The sequence below is a fragment of the Rhinolophus sinicus genome, linkage group LG03 (assembly GCF_036562045.2).
Source record: "Rhinolophus sinicus isolate RSC01 linkage group LG03, ASM3656204v1, whole genome shotgun sequence".
NCBI classification, from domain to species: domain Eukaryota; kingdom Metazoa; phylum Chordata; class Mammalia; order Chiroptera; family Rhinolophidae; genus Rhinolophus; species Rhinolophus sinicus.
Window position 1 is genome coordinate 69,704,789 of NC_133753.1, and position 20,865 is coordinate 69,725,653.

General features: G+C 38.0%; 1 protein-coding gene across 4 annotated transcripts in view; it reads right to left on the reverse strand.

The window, feature by feature from the left end:
• Nucleotides 1-20,865, reverse strand: part of FMN1 (formin 1) — a 379,042-nt gene that overhangs the window by 77,270 nt on the left and 280,907 nt on the right. For all 4 annotated transcript variants that reach the window (XM_074327935.1, XM_074327933.1, XM_074327934.1 and 1 more), the window contains one exon: nucleotides 13,380-13,472. In XM_074327935.1, the coding sequence (XP_074184036.1) occupies nucleotides 13,380-13,472 (93 nt within the window). The remainder of the gene's footprint in view (nucleotides 1-13,379; nucleotides 13,473-20,865) is intronic.

Consider the following 20,865-nt stretch of genomic DNA (forward strand, 5'->3'; position numbering starts at 1 on the left):
CACTAATGGTTAGCTTTGCAAATCTTGATGGACTAAGTCCAGTCAACACCAGAACCTACTAGTTAAGAGTCTAGATATCAAGGGACATAAAACTGAGGCACAACCAATTACACACTGTGGTAGCTTGCCTCCAGGATGATCCCCATCAATTCTTTCCTTCCTTGTACACATGCACTGCTGTCCACCGAGAGGTGGAGTCTATTGCTCCACATTTGAAAATGGGCTGGCTTGTGACTTCTTTGACCAAAAGTGATGCCGTGTTTTACCTTTAGCCTTTACTAGGATTAGCTGTTTCTGCTTTTCTTTGGGGTGGGGCGGGGAGAGAACTTTTGTTTTGGAGAGCCAGCCACTATGTAAGAAGTTTAACTACCCCACGGCCACCATGCTGTGAGGAAGCCCAAGCCATATGAAGAGACTGCACAAACGGGGAGATGTCCAGCCAACCGCCACCTGCCAGCCATCCCAGCTCAGGATCCAGACATATGTATGAAGAAGTTTTCAGATAAGTCCAAATCCAACCACCTCCTGACTCCAACCTCATGGAAAACCCAGAGCAAGAACCACTAGGTTGAGTCTAATCAATACACAGAACCATGAAAGATAGTAATAAATTGTTATTTCAAGCTACTAAGTTTTGAAGTGGTTGATTCTGCAGCAACAGATAACCAGAATAGACCCGATTGATTCCTGATGCTAATAGGCATTATAATCCCATGTTTCCCCGAAAATAAGAACTAGCTGGACAATCAGCTCTAATGCGTCTTTTGGAGCAAAAATTAATATAAGACCCAGTCTATATTATATTATATTATATTATATTATATTATATTATAGTCCCAGTCTTATAGTACAATAAGACCTGGTATTATATTCTATTATACTATAATATATAAGACCAGGTCTTATAGTAAAATAAGACCAGGTCTTATATTAATTTTTGCTCCAAAAGATGCATTAGAGCTGAATGTCTGGCTAGGTCTTATTTTCGAGGAAACACGGTCTCTACTGGCAAATATAAATTCCAGAGGCAAAGACTGTGTTCATCTTGCTCATCATTGTATTAACAGCAAATAGCAAATCTATAGAACATAGTAAGACCTTAATTAATATTTAATGAACAGTTTGAACAGCCGCATCTGTGCTAGTTTGGCAAAAGAAGGACTCATGGTCAACAAAGTATCTGAGATGGAACAAAATCTGACTTTACTTGAGTTATACCAAAGCACAAGGGAATATAAGGGGAGGGTAAAGGGAAGGCAGAGAACAAATATTTATACCTATGATTATGCTAGCTATTTGAGTAGGTGGCTGACATATGTTAGCTGATTTGATTATTAAAACAACTTGATGGGATTAGTGGTATTACCATGTTTCCCTGAAAATAAGACCTAGCCAGACAATCAGCTCTAATGCATCTTTTGGAGCAAAAATTAATAAAAGACCCGGTATTATATTATACCCGATATTCATTATATCATATCATATCATATCATATCATATCATATCATATCATATCATTATATTATACCCAGTCTTATAGTAAAATAAGACTGGGTCTTATATTAATTTTTGCTCCAAAAGATGCATAAGAGCTGATGGTCTGGCTAGGTCTTATTTTCTGGGAAACATGGTACCTCTATCTTTGAGATAAGAGAACTCAGCCTGTCTGGATAAAGTAAATTTCTCAAAGTCAGACAGTTAGAGAGGGATTTGAACTCAGGTTTGTATAATTCTACAGCCAGCCTTCGTTTTACTAGAGTCTCTGGGAAGACTATAGCAGAAACAATAAGAAAACAATTTGAAAAAGATACAAAGCCCCTCCCTTGAATCTTACCCAGGACTAATTGTGGTCAACACGCTGGAACCCATTTCACCACATGAAGCTCAGACCACTTACAATTAATGCCACAGCCGTGACTACAAATTAGGAAGCAACGCCGGAAGAAGCTTCAGTTTAAGAAAGCAGATGATCACGCACATAATATATGTTAGCAATTACACTTAATCCTAGAATCATGAAACTGAAGGGACGATATTAAGGGAAGAATAGTGCCCTCTTGGGAAGAATAACAATTTCAAATAGATTTTGTGGTGGATTTCTGCATTATTAACTTGAATATATTACACTCCCCTAGAATAATTATAATTACTCACTCCACATTTCATTTATTTCAGCAAGGAATGGTGCGATGAGCTCAGTAAACAGATGGTTTGTTCATTTCGATGAATAATTTGAATGTCAACAAGTGGGTAGATGCAAGGGGAAGAAGAAAAGTGGTAAATAACAAAAGTCCTAGTGTCACACTCTGAGGTGAAGTGAGGATGTGCTGCCAGGGACAGCACTTCAAGAAGCTAAGTGCTCAGATTTTGCTAAATTTACGAAAGGACGTGAACTGACACTGCCTATTTCCTATAGTGAAAAAAACCACTGTTTATCCCTGTTGATAACAGTTATGATCTACTGAAATACATATTTTTAGATTTCCAGAAGAATAACAGTAGAGATCAATAAAACTTAAATATAAACACTGGGAGAGAAAGGTAGATATATTTCTTCTCAATTCAAAAGGTTAATAAAAAGATTAAGGAATTGATCGCATTTTCTAGTTTCAGCTTGCAACCTTTCAAAGTCTCACCATTCTCCCATCTACAGGAAAGAGAGTTTGAATACTCCGGTAATTAACAGTTAGTTATCAAGGCTAGTTGAAGTCCTTTAGTCTAGTGGTGTTTACTGTCATTTTCAATCATTTTTAGCCGCTGAGACAGGACGCCCGACTTTTTGTGGGTCTCAAGGATCATGTGTTTGCAGTTCCACTTAGTGTCCACTAGGGGGTAATACTGTTGATCTGGGAGGCCATGACATGAGCTCCAAAAGGCATGCCTTCTTTAATGGAATTATGTAAATAATTTCTATCATTAAGGTGTAACTATAGAAATTTAAATTATGCTTTGAAATGAAATATTTTAATGGTGGAAGAATACAGTCCTGTAGAAAAGCTCCACGCATATCTGGTACCTTTTAACTTACGTTAACTCTGCCTACCTGATTTTTACTTTAATTACATGATGATCTACAAATTATAACAAAAAGGAAGCTTCAAGTCCTATGGAATCCAGCTTATATTCATTGCTTTTGGCCTATTTTCAAAGGAGATGCACAAGATAAACATGATTTTCCTTCTAGTACCTGAGACCTTTCACCGTAATTATTTATTATTTGCCATTTGAATTTGGAACCCCAGCTATTCACACCATTGGGAAAGTAACACTTCTGGGCTTGAGTTTCTGAGCTCCATCAGCTGAACCATCTGATAAGACAGTGATAAAATGACAGGGACTCTAACAGTAGCTGCACCTGCTGACATACAGTGCCAGGCCCTGTGCTAAATACTCTGCATACATTATCTCATTCAGGCCTGGGCTCCTTGTGCTGCCACAATACTTCTAAAGCAAAATGAACTCAGTGGAAGAGACAGACCTGTATTATTGGAAAGAATGAAGAGGGCTTTCTAGAGTTGTGCATTATCTGCAAAGCTGTGTATTATATAATATGTATTCTGCAAAATAACTCCCAGAAGGCAGTATAGGTGTTAAGTTCTTCCAGCATGAAGAAGACAATAACTGAGTAATTCAAAGAGAAGTCATGTGATAGAAACTGCAATCAATCACTGATTAAAACCTGGCTGATAGTTGTAAAGAATCCAAAGAGGAAGTGGTGGCTGAGCCAACAATCACATGAAGCAATTTATCATGAAAACATCTATTACGCAAGAATTTGGAGCTCAATCCTGATTTTATAAAATACTTAACTACTTGTCACCACAATTCTTTCCAAAGTACGAATGAAACTTCTCATTGTTACAGCTGGGGAAGGAAGGTATTACGGGGGTCTCTGTGAGGACTCCAGGAATGGGAGTTCCTGGGGTTAAGCTCCAGTGGACAGGTCTGCTATTGCCACCCTTTTCTCGTTCAGATGGTGAGAGCAAATTCTTATTTCTCCAGTGACCCACTAAGGCCTTGGGACACAGAAAAAAGAAGAGATTTTCCAAGTTACTAGGATGACACGGTACCAACATTGAAACTGAGATCACACTGACCTTGAATAAATCTGAAATCCTCAGACTCAGTTTCCTAACCTGGAAATCTAGGAATAATAGAATCAGCTTCTAAGGATTGCTGCAAAGATTCAATGAATCACTGTGCTTACACTGTTGAAGTCAAGAGGCACCCTCCCAAACTCCCTGTCTGAACTGAAAACTTGAGGGAAATTTTCAGCCGAATTGGTGTTTCTCATGGAGGGTGGTGGTGGGATAATAACTAAGCTCTAAAAATAACACATTGGGGCAGCCGGATGGTTCAGTTGGTTAGAGCGCGAGCTCTGAACAACAGGGTTGCTGGTTCGATTCCCACATGGGCCAGTAAGCTGTGTCCTTCACAACTAGACTGAAGACAACGACTTGGAGCTGATGGGCCCTGGAGAAGTACACTGTTCCCCAATATTCCCCAATAAAATAAATAAAAATAAAAAAGAAAGAAGTTCCCTTCTACTGGGAAGTCGTATAAAGGACCCCATATAATTATAATTGTTATTAGACAGATAAAATGATCTTAAAATTATTAGGCATTAATCTTTAAAAAAAAGAACACATTGCGTTTATTAATGCTTTATAGTTCATATGATGGTTTTATGCATATGTTGTCTCATTTAATCTTGATAATGACATTGTACAGTAGATACTATTCCTATTTTATATACAAGGGGAAAATAAAAGGTTCAGAGAAACTTAAAAACCTGTCCAAAATCACACAGAGAAATTAATGGTGAAGCTAAGGTCCAAACCCAGGTCTCCAACTTCAAGCAAATGCTCTTTCTGCTACATTCAGGATACTTAAAAAGCAAAAACAACACCCCCTCCCCATTTAACCAAAAAGTATATATGAAGTAATGACAGGAAGATTACATAGCGCAATTATTGCTCAGTAGCAGAAATAAAACTTCACAAGTTACTAAAACCCTGCTTCTGGGGAATACAACTTAGTTTACATTTCTAGTTTTTCCAAAACAAGCCAATGAAGTATGGAAAGAAAATTCACAAGTGGACAAGGTCTTTACGTAGAAAGAGACTGGCTTCCTTGGCTTCATTCCATACTTGTCCTTGGGGTTGTTTCTACTCATCAGTAAGGGGTTACTGTAATTGCAGCTCCAGAATCTCAAAGGATCTTGGATTCTGCCACAAGGAAAGGGGAATGAAGGTATCACATCAACACTGAAAATACCATCACAGGTGGGCCCTAGTAATACTTTACATTTAAATGATTAAAGGCCCTACTTAAAGTTATAACGATCAATTTAAGGTGCATTCCCTGTTCTACTAAAGCACCTCGGTCACATGAGCTTGGAGCTGTTGCCGCACATCCGTGAGTGTTAATACACAGTAAGAGTCTTATCCTACACTTCACTTCCCTTCAAATCCAAACATCTCCATCTCTGTTCCACTTGCATGTAGTTCTGAGATGTTGCTTAAAAACAAAACGGACAACCTGCATGGCTGGTATGGTAAGAACCAGTGGAATTTCAACCCTAGATTAGTTTCTTATTTGCCTTCAGAGATTTGCAATAAGTAATATCCATTTTTTCCCTTTCTTCTTTACTTAAATGATAATATAATATACCTACGATTCTGACTCTTGCTTTTTCCACTTAAAATATAGCTTAGACATTCTTCTTTGTCAATACAGAAAGATTTTTCCTCAATCTTTTTTTTTTTTTAAGTAGATGGAAGCACGCTATGGAAGCACTGTAATTTGACAATTCCGTTATTGATGGTCACTTAGGTTGTCTTCAATCTTTTGCTGCTGCAAACAATGTTGCAATAAGTAACATGGTACATAAATCACTGCACGTGGGAACATATCTGAGATTATGCTTCTAGAAGTACAATTGCCAAGTGAAAAGGCATATGCATTTGTAACTTTAATAGATACTACTAAATTGACCTCCATATGGATTGCAAGAACTTACACTTTCACAAGAGACCTAAAGAGTGAAGTTTACCCTACTGCAATGCCAACATAGTTTGTTATCAAACTTTTGTAATTTTGCCAATGTTATAGATGAAAAATGGAATTTCAATGTAATTTATTTTGTACTTCTCCTATTTTGAGAGTGGCATCTTTTCATATGTTTAAAGAGTAGTTTCTGTCACTGTTCATATTATTTGCCTTTCTTTTTATTAGACATTGATCTATTTTTAAACAATGTCTAGGAGCTCCTATATATTAAGTAGACTGATTTTCTGTCTATGATATGAGTTGCAAATTTGGGATTGTGAGAGATTTCTTTTTTGTTATTTTAAGCAGTATATGTTACCTAATATTTTATTGAGTTTATAAATGAAGAATGGATGTTGAATTTTGTCAAATGACTTTTTCTACATCTAAAAAGATCGTCATATGAGTTTTCTTGTTAGAGTTATTAATAGCAATGAATTATCTTAATAGAGTTCCCAATATCATATGATATCTTTATGTTCTGGGAATAAACTCCATTTGGTAATGAAATGTACTGTTTTATTTGAAATTTTAAAACTACAGTGTGAGTGATCTGTAGTTTTTCTTTCCAGGTATGTATATCAGTATTATGCATACACAAAAATAATTTACATTTTTATTCTTTTTGCAAAACTTTCCATTGCAGGGAAAGAAAAAGAGAGCTAGAGTTATTCAAAAGACAAGTTATTTAATGTTTGGCTAAAAAAAAAAAAATTAAGTAAACTAAAGATATAAAGGGGAGGTGAATTGAGGACAGAAGCGAGAGAGTGAGAAGAAAGGGGGGAGAGGGAAGAAGAGAGAAGGCAAGAGAGGGTGAGAGGAACTGATTTTGGGGTGGGGAGGTATATGTGCTCTTTGCAGAAATTTATGGGAAAAAACAAAACAAAACAGAAACACTTGATTCAAACTAAGCCTTTCAGATAATAGTCTACTTAATAAACTTCTGATAAGATATATTTCTCTACCTTCCAAGGATTACTTCCCTGTTATTTCAGTGACCCAGAAATCACAATGGATTATTTTAATTCTTGGCCATTTGATGTTATTTGGGGCCATCCATGCTGGTACTTTTTTGAGTAATAGTGAGGTATAAAAGAACCCAGTGGCCCATACAGAGGTTCGTTCCCCCAGCTGTAGTCCTTCCTTCCACAAGGTCTGTAGGGAATGGAAGAATTACTTCCTCAAACAGGTCACACTGTCTGGATCATTGACCCTTCCTGATCTATGTAACCATAATGCTTGAGCACGCTGACTCAGATGGTTTTCTTTCTATATTTTGGGGGTTGAAGCGATTACCTAATAACCTGCTCTTATTCCTGCTCTTATTCTGCAGTTTAGAGGTTCAACTGTGGCCCTGTCGATCTAAGCTTAGCTAAGTAAGTATTTATTAAGAATGGATTATATGCAGATCTGTAACACAGAAAAAATGTCTTGATATCCAGAAGGTTTGAGCACAGACATACATTATAGACCAAAAATGTATCTCATCAGTTTCTGGCATGATTTACCAATTGTAAAAGGATTTAAACAGGAAACTGACAGAGGAAAAAAAAATAGCCCCCAGGAACTTCTACAAGATTCAGGCTGTTTGTTCATTAATTAATTCAACAAATTATTAATACCTAACATAGGCCAGGTTGGTCCTAAATGATGTTGGGATGAGAAAGCGAATAGGATAAGTAGATATGGTCTCAGCTGTCATGGAGTGTCCTGCTATTTAGATAATTCTTTTTGCGTTCAATGTGGAAAATCAGAGGTGTTTTTTTTTTTTCTCAGTCTTGTAAATTTATTTGTTTACTTTTTACTAGAAAACAGTTTCTTGACATTTAGAACGTCTCTAATTTTAGCTGGTCAAAGAACCTTAGGACTAGCATGGCTTATTCAGATTCATTTTGATTTGGTTCCATTCATGGATGCCAGGTAAAATTAATGGAGAATGAGATAAGACCAAGTGTGGGAGAGTGCTGGTATTAGCACCAGTTTAGGTTTCAGCCCTCCCTGCCAAAGCTATAAATACAAATGACCAATTTAACAGCATGAAAAGACCACCTACAAGATCTATACCTGGGACCTAATCAGTTGCTCTGCGCCTTCTTTCAATTACAGGATCCCTGCCATGTTTATGGGGACTTTTAATGTGAGCATCACATTTTTGAAGGCCATATCATTATGACCATGTTTGATCTGAGGGTGGGAAAACATGAGCTCACATAATGCCTGCAGAAGGTTACTCTGAACTGAGCTGTAAATTGCAATCAACAAGAGCCTACTGTGGAAAAGAAAAGCCATGTAAGGAAAAGTGCTCAAATACTGTGGAGATTGCAACTCTGAAAAGTGGTGCCATTAAAATTACTTTCGATTCTGCGCAGGAAATGAAGTTAGTTAAGAACAAGTAACACAGTTTTATCAAAATGACACTATTTAAGGGCAAACTGAGAAGGGAAGGATGATAAATCACACAAGGATAAACATATCATCTCCACGTGTGTGTGGCAACAGGATATGATTTACAAAAGAAAAATTAAATCATCATGATTGTTAGAATAACGGAATTGCAGCTCATGTAAAAATTAGCCGAACCATGAATCAACTGAGTCACAATGCGTGTATGTGAGTTCTCAGGCATAAAGAATGCAATTGCTTAGGATTTTATGAGTGATAAGACCCCCCTGATAGAAAAATGGCTTTCCTGCCAAACACTCAAATATTATGGAAGTATAGATGTATCTTTTCTCGATTATGGTCACTATATTACACCCTGTGCTCAGATACTCTGATACTTCAGGAATTTCTCATTCTACACCCTTTCTTTGTGCTATCTCATTCATTCCTGCTACCCTCTAAAGTCTCGGCACCCAGCGCTCTCCCATGAACCCAACATCTCTGCCTGTGCTTCTCATATGTATATCAAATCCACAAACCCAAAGTTCATGTCGTTGCCTTCCATCCAAATCTGGACTTCCTCATCAGTATCCAGCCAGTTATCTAAGCCAGAAAAAGGAGTTATCCTTTTCTCCAAAAACTTGTCTGGATGCTTCTGTACTTCCGATGGGTTATCTAGTTCTGTGACTCCTAAAAGCTTTATAAATACGTCCCTTCCTTTCTTATTTTCACTGTGATTGGTTTTGCTCAAGTTCTTACCATCATTTGCCTGGACTACTGTCCAGAAGAGCTTGATAGACTGGCTTCCAGACTTTTATTATTCCAAATCTTCTTTATACATTGCTCTTAGTTACAATGTATTTCTTAACAAAAAACAAAATGGTCCCATACATCAAAGCAAACCCAACATGACCATGTCACTCCCCCACTTGCTATTTTTCAAAGGCTCTCTGTTGCTTGTAAGACAAAGTTCAGATTCTTCAGCAAGTCATATTGTGACTCTCCTCTGCTTTTTGGTCTTGTGTTCTTCCCGTACGCCCTGTGCTCTAGCTATACCTAGTCTCTTGCCATTCCCCAAACACATCATGCCTTTCATCCTCAGACGCGCAGTGTTTTCCTCTGCCTGGAATTCCCTTCACAACTTGTCAGCTGAGAATTCCTTGTCCTCAGTTTCTTCATCTGTACAACAGGGTGATAACCATGCTTACTTCAGAGGGTCGTCCTGAGGACTAAATAAGATGATGATCTTCTCCCCATAGTGTCTGGCATACAACAGGACTCAGCAAATGTTAGCTGTTGTTGCCATTGTTGTCATTGTAATTATCTTGGTTTTTTTCCTAAATCTGAACAAAAATATCTCCTTTCCTAAAAGTTTCCCTGACTGCTTCCTCTCTAATCCTATATGCTTAATTACAGTACCGCGCTACATCAACTTCAAAATTGATGGAATTGTCATATTTCAGCATCTCTGATATCAGGATACATCTTATCATCTATGACACATCATGGTTTAATTACCAGCAATTTTTAATTTCTTAGTAGTACTTGTAATAATGATGCTTCTTACAATGAATGGCATATTCGGTGATACATTATACTTAAACTGTATGATAATGGGCATAAAAATTTGATTATCCAGGGTGGAGAATGCATATTTATGGTGGATGGAAAACCCTACATTTTCTGTGAATCAGTGAAACATCCACCTCAAAAAAGGGACTACTATTTAGAATTCCATGGTAGCCAAGAGAGATCCCATTTGCATATCCTGCAACTTGGCAAGGCCCCACCCCCGGAACCACAAGTAGACACTAGTGGCAGCCTGATGAAGTCTCATGCTGCCATCTCCTTCAAGTAAGCACCTCTACCTGATAGCCAAACAGTGGCCAGACCCAGAGCAAAAGTGCAGAGGGGCTGGCTTATGAAACAGCGTTCTAACAACCCAGGATCCACACTGGAAAAGGTAGAGCAAAAAAAATGAAGGAAAAAAAAGCGAAGAGCCAAAAAGTGATGAGGTGAGAAAGGTCAAGGGGCCATGTCTCTAGGTAAGCACTGTCCAATAGAAATACAATGTGAGTCACATATACAATTTAAAAGTTTCTAGAGGCCATGCTTTACATTAAACTAAAAAAAAGCAGGTCAATTAATACGACCTTTTATGTAAAGCAATAGATCTAAATGATCATTTTATCATGTAACCAACATAAAAAATCAGAAATGAAATGCATTATATGTTTTTTTGCACTAAATCTTCAAAATCTGCTGTGAGTTTTAGCCTTACACACATCTCAAATTGGATCAGCGAAATTTCAATTGCTCAACAGCTGCACGTGGCTGGTGCCTGCCACACACATTGGATTGTACAATTCTAGGTTGAATTTTGACCAACTTATTAGGTAATGAAATAACAGTAATAAGTTGTTTCAATAGTGGCTCCTTTCATCGTACAATACTAGGTAGATTTAGGATTCCTAGAGTATTATATTTTATTTGTATATTTTTGAACTCTTTATAGGATGACAATATTCCTTAAAATTAATTTTGTGCTTTGTTTTGGCTGATTTTGCTTTAACCATGATTTGAAGTAATTCCTCATGTCCTTCTCATATTCCCTTCACTATGTTGGTTAAAGGATCGCTGACTCCTTTATTCAATTAATCTTTTCCTAACAAGATAGTCCTTGGGAGAGGGACAAGAACTGTATGATTTACTTCAGTATTCCCAGCTTTTGTCACAGTGCCTAAGGTCTAGCAGGCTCTGAATAAACATCTGTATACAAATAGAAAGGTGAACTAAAGTAGACAATAGTGGTTTTCACCTGGGGAGTAAAAAAAAAAAAAAAAAAAAGGCTAATACCTGGACCCACCTCAGAGATGCTGCTGGTGGTCTGGAGTTTTGTCTGGGTCTCAAAATTTTACAAATCTCCCCCAGGCAATTCTAGTGTGCAGCCAGGGTTGACAACTGCTACTCTTGGGCTTTCTTACAATATCTTTCTGTGGTTGCACCCTTGCCTCCCTGACGTAAGGTCCATTTTGCCTCAATTCCCTCTCTCAGAACAGACCAGATATTTCTTGAGAAACCTAGTGTAGAAGAAATTAATACAAAACCCCAAAGGAATTTGTAAATCTCTTTTCCAAAGCACCAAAGAAGATATTCAAGTTTCTAAATTTATTCATATTTATATTTTTCCAACAAAAAAGAATAAAATTCACAATGTAAGGTTTAAGATGCCAGTTGATTTAAGGAGAAAGGATTAAGGCCACCACAGCACATATGCATATAATACCCAGATATGCCTATTGCAGCATTTTCTAGATATATAATAATAGCAGTTAAAAATAAAAATTGGAATCTAATGACATATGAGCCTCATTTCAAGTTAATTCCATACATGTCAAAAACAGAAATTATTAATTGGGGGTCAGCAGAGGGAAATATTTTATGTTTGTCTTCGAGCCCTTGAGGCTATATTGACATGGCATAATCATAAAGCAATGCCTCCACTTTGATAAGTCACATATAAAACCCCCCTAATTTTAGTCACATAAACGTGTTGGTATCACTATTTGCTCTCGCGATGGGGTTTTGCCTGATGGCATTACTTCCACTGTGTACGAGGCTCAGCAAGTGGCCAAGAAAGAACTCTGACTTCTGCTTCCACAGACCAGCCCTCACCAAGGAGGAGGGGGGAGCGAGCTCTGCACTAAGGGAGCAGCAGGAGAGGAGTTGCTCTGACTCATGGCCTGAGAATTTCCCTGCCAACTCCCAAGGTGGTTTGGCCATACTGTATGGATTCACCTTGCTTAATGGTCTTTTCCTGATGGTGCGGTATCACATGACCTTATTAATAAATAGAAACAGCATGTTAATATAGCCCCAAAGATTCCTACATGCATTTCCTCTGGCTTTCTAGCAAACGCAAAAGCTCCCTCTGACTGCCCCACACTCATTTTTTTCCTTATTGAGATATAATTGGCATATAACATTATATTAGTTTCAGGTGTAGACCATAATGACTCGATATATGTATATACTGTGAAATGATTATCATCATAAATCTAGTTAACATCCATCACCACACAGTTACAACTTTTTTCCTTGTGATGAGAACTGTAAAGATCTATTCTCATAGCAACTTTCAAGTATACAAGAAAGTCTTGTCAACTATAGTCACCAGGCTGTACATTACATCTCCAGGATTTATTTATCTTACAACTGGAAGTTGTGCCCCACACTTATTTTTGTTTCACGTCTTAAGCTGAATTTGATAAATTAGAATAGGAAATATCCCAAAGGCATTACATTTCCACGTTCACTAACAGTGATCAACAAAAGTTCCCTACTCCTGCCAAAATCATGGAGAAGAAACACAACTTGGTACGCTTTCTAAATAAGTCCTGCGTCTCGTGCATATCACTTCCATCTAACCCCAAAGGGCTGATGGGTGCCAAGTGGCTGGATGTGTGACATTCACCTGACCCCAATTTTCCTTTCTGAAAAGCAATGGAAAATACAGCACATGTTTCCAAGTTGCTACACTCATAAAACCAGGAAGATAATCACCACCCACCTGTCTAGTCTGACCGCAAATCTGAAATGCACGACTGCTTAAGTTCTGCATGTACGTCGTTTGTCAGTTAACATGTACTAAGGGTCCTCTTGGGTTCCATGATGAGACAGAGGAAAAGTCTTCCCCCCAAAGTTTATAAAAACAGGAGTAATGTTAAACATTTTTAAATATTAAAACAGATTTGCAAGATGATATAAAAGTTACAGGACAACTTCATCTACATGAGTATGTAACCATCATGGGAAGGTGGACTAATGCAATCATTGGAGCTGCCAGTGGCCAGCTAGGATGCGTGCGACAGTGGGCCTCAGAGAAAGATGGTGGAATGAAGCGTGTTTTGCAGTATCACGTATGTGCAGCTGACACAGCTTCCTACCTTTCTGGAAGAATTCTTCTAGTTTGTTCTTGAAAGGCTGGAGATACTGCTTTGGTGACTCCTTGCACACCACTGCCATCTGTTTCTCACTTGCTGTGAAGAGAAGTTTGGAATTAGACTTCCCAAGAACACATATTTGCTGAGCCCATGCCCTGAGCTATGCACTTGGGTATTGATTGTGTAAAATCCTTATCAGTCACGATTTAGCCAAATTCAAAGGGGGAAAGCAAAACCAGAAACAACACAACTAAAAGTAATTAGCTCACACCTTTCTTCAGGAACAGGAAAATGTATCACCTTCAACTTTCCTTTTAGAGATGCAGCAAAAGCATTGACTTGGGATAGGTGAAGTACGCTCCTTTTGGTTTCTCGAAAACACAGAGAGGCAAAACTACTGAAGGACCAGTCCCAGGAATTAAGGGTCCCAACCTTTATCAGATCACACTCCAAAAGTAGAGTGTGAAATAGACTTTGCAGAAATTCTCAAGCATTCAAGTTGCCCAGAACCAACAAATTGGCAATTCCTCAGGGTGACACCCATATCCCAGGCTGAGAACTAAGCCCAGCATCTCCCTTCTGGGCTTAGTTCCCATTCACCCACTCATCCCATTAATACTCCATGCACACACGTGAAGTCATTTCATATGTGACTTACCTCAGACATACTATCTGGAATTTATAATAGAGTGCTTTTTTGATAATCAAGCCCCCTCAAATCAGAGATCTCTGACTTGGTGATATGGAAACCACAATAATCCATAATTCACCATTACAAAAGGCAATTGGCCCAGGCAAGAGGCATTTTCCCAAGGTTTCTATATGTGTGTGCCAGTGGCAGAAATGCATCGGGGGAAGAAAGGCTTCATTTTTCCAAAGCTAGAGCTGAGTCATGATCATTTCGGTCTAGTGAATGTGGCCAGAAATTACTGATATGTTCTTGTCCAAGAGCGCATTGGATTTTCCCCATGAAGAAATCATGTCATCTGGTTCGAAAAATAGAGAAATGTGTATTCCATATCTTGGAGGAATTTACTGAAGCACAAAGGTAAGCTACGAGAGGTATTTGGAAGAGGGTTGGAAAGGGGGCCTTTATTTATGCTGGGAAACTCGTATCCAATAATTCGGTGTTTTCAAAACCAGCATCCCAGAATGTTTGCTATGCAAGCAAAGCAACAAAACCTGTCAGCACCGAAGCACAGGAAATGCACAGGGGACACTCAAGTGTCCCCTGACACTATTAATAGTTCCTTGACGCTTTTCTCTGGCAATATTGCCACCTAGATTGCTGAAATCCTAGACAACTCTGGGAGACTACAGGATTGCGCTGAGGATGAAAGTATAATGCGAGGGAACTCTCATTTCCTGAGTCAAGTTCAGAATCAGCTACATTCTCAGTAACCAGGGATCATGAGGCAGATCACACGAGAGGCCTAAATTCGGACTCTGTCTTTTGACATTGTTACTTCCTAAAGTTTTTAATCGAATTTATTTTAAATATCTGTGATTAGCTATTCTGATAACCATTCCTATGCGGTCTATGGAACCCTGTCCGTTGAGATGCAAAGACTCATTTCTTTTCCTTAATGATCTATCTTACTGAAGAAATGCAAATCCTACCTGGAACAAATGGGAAACAAATTCTTTAAAACCAGCCAAACCATCACTTCAAAACATTCCTTTCCCCCCACACGTTTACCTCTCTTTGTCGTCTTATTTGTCCTAGAGTAATTACTTAACTTCTCTACTATTATCAGGTTTCCCTTTACCTCTTTTCTAGTAGATGGACCTGTGGCCAAGTGATAAGTACCTCCTTCTTGCCATTATTCTCTTCTTAGAACAGTAGTGCTTTGGGCTGGAGTGGTATCAGAGAGAGGAGGAGAGGGATAGAGTAGATGGAGCTGGAATATAATTTGCAGGTACAAATAGGTGTTGGTGATGCAGTCGATGTAGGGCTGAGGGAGAGGGAAAGATGGGCAAGGCATGGCTGCAAGTGCCATGTCCTGAGATGGGGAACAGTGGAAAGTATTACCATTTTGTTTTGTTTTGTTTTGTTTTAAGGGACGAGAGATCAATAGTTAACTTTGAAGCATAAGTTTTCTCTGATCGCTTTGAATCCACTGTAAACAAAGTGAGGAAAGATACAAAACAAGATAAAAGTATTATGGATTCTCATTGCTAATTCAGTTAAATTCAAACTCCCGGGCCTGGGATTTAAGGTCTTTTCCATTTTGGTACCATTCTACCTTTCAGCTCTATTTCCCATATATATTTGACCAACCAAACAAAAATTATGCAACATTTTCAAATTACACCAACCAGTGGTCCCAGTGCCATGGAGTCACTCTGCTCTCATCCCCTACATACTTTCTACTGCATCTGACAAAGTCTTGTCCCTCCTAAAAATGTTTCTCTGAGACACTGCCCCACCAACAAAGCTTTTTTCAGTGTTAAGTTTCAGTATCCTTCAAACATCTACCTTCTGTGGAGCATTTATGTTTTACCTTTAATTGTATTTATTTATGTACTTATATTAATCCCTGCAAAGCCATCTTATGGGTTTCAAATACTCATCCCCCAACTTCTCCAGAGGGCTCCACGCACATCTGGCCAAAGCATCAGATTTCCTCACCTTAACTAGATTCTTATGTGGAGGAAAGTTGAAAAAAAATGAGCAAATAACCCAGACTGAGAGTGGGCTTTCCAAAGGTACAGTGTGAACTTCTCATCTCTTTCCTCCCTTTCCAGGAGAGGTAGACCACAGGGTCTCAGTGTCTTCACTCTACAAACACTGTGATCGGCCCAACGTGATTTGAAAGGGCCCAGTGTATTTTAAAGACCCCCCAAAACACCCACCACTTCATGCCATAAGGCACAAGCAGGACCGCAAACAGCATTCTCCTGACCAGGTAGTTCTGAGAAGCAGAAGACTGGCCAGTGGGAATCAGCATTTTTCAATAAACCTTCACGGCCATGTAAATTTTTCTGATGATATCCATCTGTGATTCTGAGAACACAGGGAGCCATATTTAAAGGAAAACTAGAATTTCTCACCTTATAAATCGGGAGAATCTTTTAAATCCTTTAACTTGCTCTCTACTACATTCAAATGCCAACAACTCCATTTAGAGAGAACTAGTTTTCATGAACACAAGTAAATAGGACGAGGCATGCCTGCATTGTGATAATAGGGCATAATTTCAGCCACGACAGTGATTTCTTCAGGGTTACCTCTCCCCAGCCCAAGCAATGCCAAAGGTAGAGCTTCTTTTTCTAATTACAAAAGCAAAACCTCCACTTTTGCCTGAATTAAAAGGGTTGATGATTGCGGTTTTCCCTTTGTCCCAGCTGTGGTGACAGAGCCCATCACGCCCATAAAGTGCTCACATACTATGAGGCTCTATATTGGTGTGGTAAAGGGTTGGTGCTTGGATCAAGACCGACCTGGCCTCAGATGGGCTGTGGCTTTTCTCATCTGCGAGATGGGGACTGTCCCCCCCCCACACACAGGCATGATACAAAAATTAAGTGAGATAACACATGTAAAGTGGTTTGTAGAATGACTGGCATTAGCAAGCAGCCTCATAGTATGTTATTTTTATGATTTAGTAAAGTTGGTCAGGAAACACGTCACAGAACGGCAAGAGCGTCATGGCTGGGGATCGGTCACTACAAATGCTGCGCACCATATTTACAGAAATAGACCCTGGTGGAAATCTCCTGTGTGGAACCTAGGGATCATGACTGTCATCCCCTCACTGAAGTTCCACAATTCATTGTGAGAGTTCACTGAGGAATCTCCTGGGCAAGATGAAGTAAAATGTGAAACAAGTGCCCTAGGCCTCTGAGCTTCAGCGTTCTGAAATTAGAAACTGAATTCAGCACAAATGAGAGCAGCTGGCCTGCTGTGCTGAGGCTCTCTCTGCACCCCAATGGGCCCAGCTATCCACGCGGCTTATTAGAATTAAATCTCTCCGCACGGGTAAAGCCCAGGGCTGCACTCTGACTGCCTCAGCACAGTTGTGCTCCAACTTCTGAACTTGGTTTATCCAAGATGCTTTCCAGCAGACAAAAGGGAGATCTGAAGACTAATTAATGATGACACTGGAGACTAGCAGTGCATCAAGGAGAGAGGTCACTGACAAATCCACAAATGTTGTTTATTGTCTACCCACAAGACATGTATACAATATTGCTAGACCACCAAGGTTGCCTCAGACACAGGCTGTGCCGGGAGTTCCAATGTTAAAAGCCAAAGTCACAGCGGGGTCTCTTTCTTTTTCTTTCCATTAAATTTTTGACAGAATTAAAAATACATCAATTTCTGAAGTTAACTACAAATGATCATTGTGAAAGATAGAGTGATTAAATATTGAAAACCAATACATAATGAAATAATAGACAATAACATTGAAAGTATTCTCATTTAAAGATTAAGTGCTTGTGAAGCATTTTAGTGAAGGAAAGACACGGCCTTGAATGTTTTAAGATTTTAGATATTAGACAGTTAAGGTCACAGGTGGTTATCTGTTATTTTGTTTTTGATCCCCCCAAGAATAAGGAATAACATTTATTGAGCCACTTAAAAAGCATGGGTAGGTTAGATTGACACACAGGCAAGATCTAGATATAATTAATCAAAATCTAATATATGTTTAATTGTTGTAACAGATCAAATGTACATGGGTACTTTTTAAGAAAATGTGGAATACATCTCTCTCTTTGTGTTGAAAGACCTCTGCATGGGCTTAGTAGGTCAGAATATATCTTTAGAGGACAGGAAAGGTTTCTCTAGACTCTGTTTCTTCAATCTGGAATTCTCTCCTCTGCTTACCTAACTCCTTCCCCAAGCCCTGCACGGTTCTATGCAGGCCTACCTCTCCCTCACTTTTACAAGGTCCCTGTGCTTTCCATGAGTTCCGTGCTCCAAAGGATCATCACAGAGGACTGTCACTGCAACACACAGAACGGTTTGACTAAAGTAAAAGATTGTATCAGTGAGATTTAAGTGAGAGATCCACATCAGAGTCACACGATGCGGGGTTAGGGGTTTATCCTGAAGGAATTCACTCAACAAACACATCAGCTCACCAAGTAGCTACGGTGTGCCGACTATGTGCCACAAATCGTACTTGGTACTGGTGCTATATCAGTGAAAAAACACACCAGACTAAAATCCCTCCCCTCAGACATTGTAGTGAATGGATCACCAACAAAAATGTTTTAGTGGGGAGGGCACAGAGTAATGACTATTTCTAGTAATGTGAATTGCACGCAAGCCTGTATATTAGTTCCTTTCATGGTAGCATAATGTACCCCAATGACGCTTTTTAGTAATACTAGGATAGCATAACGTCCTTCCTAACGCTCTGCACATCAGAGAGAGAGAGAGAGAGAGAGAGAGAGAGAGAGAGAGAGAGAATTTTTGGTTTCCTACCCCCAAACACACTTTTATCAAAACAAACTTAAAAAACAAACTCAGATGTCAAAATTGCGATATTAGCACAACAAACCTACACAAGTCTTTTTCACGGTATTGGCCTGGAACTGAATGGTTAGGAAATTACATTAAATCCAATGTATTAAAATAGTAAAATAAAAACGGCTTTTTGGCTAGCTGCAATTCACGGATTTGTATGAAAGGGGAAAATCATATATAAAACTAGTAAAATATTAAGAATTTTTAAATTTGCTTATTGTTTTGCACAAATGAGAATGTACTATTTTGTGGCTATTATATATATATATGTATATATATGTATATATACACACACATATATACATATATGTGTATATATAAATATATATATTTATATATATTTTATATATACATTTTATATATTTACATATATTTTATATATATCTTTATATATTTATATATTTATACATTTATATATATTTTATATATTTATATATTTATATATTTTTTATATATTTATATATATTTTATATATATATTTTTAAAGACTACATAAAAGAAGACTTCAAGTTGATTTAAGCCAAAAACAACTGACAAAAACGTGAAATAAAAAGTGCCTATCTCACGTTCTTGAGCTCCAATGCTAAATATGGAGGGCATTTTAAGGTTTAGCACAGTGAGTAGTGAGGGGTGTTAGAGTAAATCCTGGGGTGGGGTGGTATGAGGGCAGACAGAAAATCTAATCTAGAAAAAAACTTGTTTAGATTAGATTTCAAAGGGGACTGTTAGACTCATTTTTTTTTTTTTTGCTAAATACTGTCCCTCACCCCAAGCCCAAATTTCTGGTCTAGAATAGACAACTGTGCATTAATGACTGTTGTGTGGACAACCTACATGTAATCAAAGATGTTTTCTGTCTGTACTCTTGTTTGGTAATTCAGTTGATGTAATTATCATGTCCAAATTATTCCTCCTAATGACTCTATTCATCCAAAGGCAAACATCTATATCCAAAGTGCTCAAAAAATTTGAATGGGCAACGGGGTATAAGGAGGGAAAATATAGCTGTTATACACATGGTACCTGGGTCAGCATGCTAGCTCCGAATAATGCATGTCCATAGATGAACTTACACACACCAGAGCCATTTTGTGTCTGTACAAATATAGTGTCTACGCCTCCAAAGCTAATTAGGACGTTATGCTAAGTGAAAGGATCCAGTCACAAAGGACCAAGTGCATGATTCCGTTTATATGAAATGTCCAGAATAGGCAAATTGATAGAGACAGAAAGTAAATTGTGGTTGCCATGAGCTGGGGGAGGGAGGGATGGAGAGATTGAGGGAGTGATGGCTGAGGGGTACAAAGTTTCTTTTTGGGGTAATGAAAATTTTCTAATATTAATTTCATTGATGGTTGTAAGACTGTGAATATACTAAAAATCATTGACTTGTACCCTTAAATGGGTGAATTATATGGAATGTGGTTATATTTCAATAAAGCTGTTAAAAAAGGCTAAGTAGAAACTCCAAGCAGTAAACTGGAACGATAACAAGCAGATAAGTGAAGAATGTCCTATCTGTGCTTTTTTTTATAAGGTAGGGTGATTTTTTTTTTCAAATCTTAGGTATGACTATGTCTCCATTATAAGTTATAGTAAATTAAAAAAATGTTTTCAACTACAGTTGATATTCAATATTACATTAGTTTAAGGTATACAGCATAGTAGTTAGACATTTATAGTTATAATACTTATTAAACCATGTATCTGAAGTGGAAAATGAGTTTGGAATACACATGTACTTGCGAAATCAACACATAAGTCTTCAAAAGTTACCAATGTTATCAAAATAAAAGACCTCTTAAACAAATAATTGGAATGAAGGCAAATACAAGCAAGACACTTAAAGAATTTTCTAACTTAAATTAAAACGAGAGCATTGGTATATTCTTACATATGATATATATCTATATATATCAATAATATGTATGTATATACTCATACATATACATCAACAATCAAAACATTAGAAAAATTTCCTCTTTGAACTACTATCAACTTAAAGATACA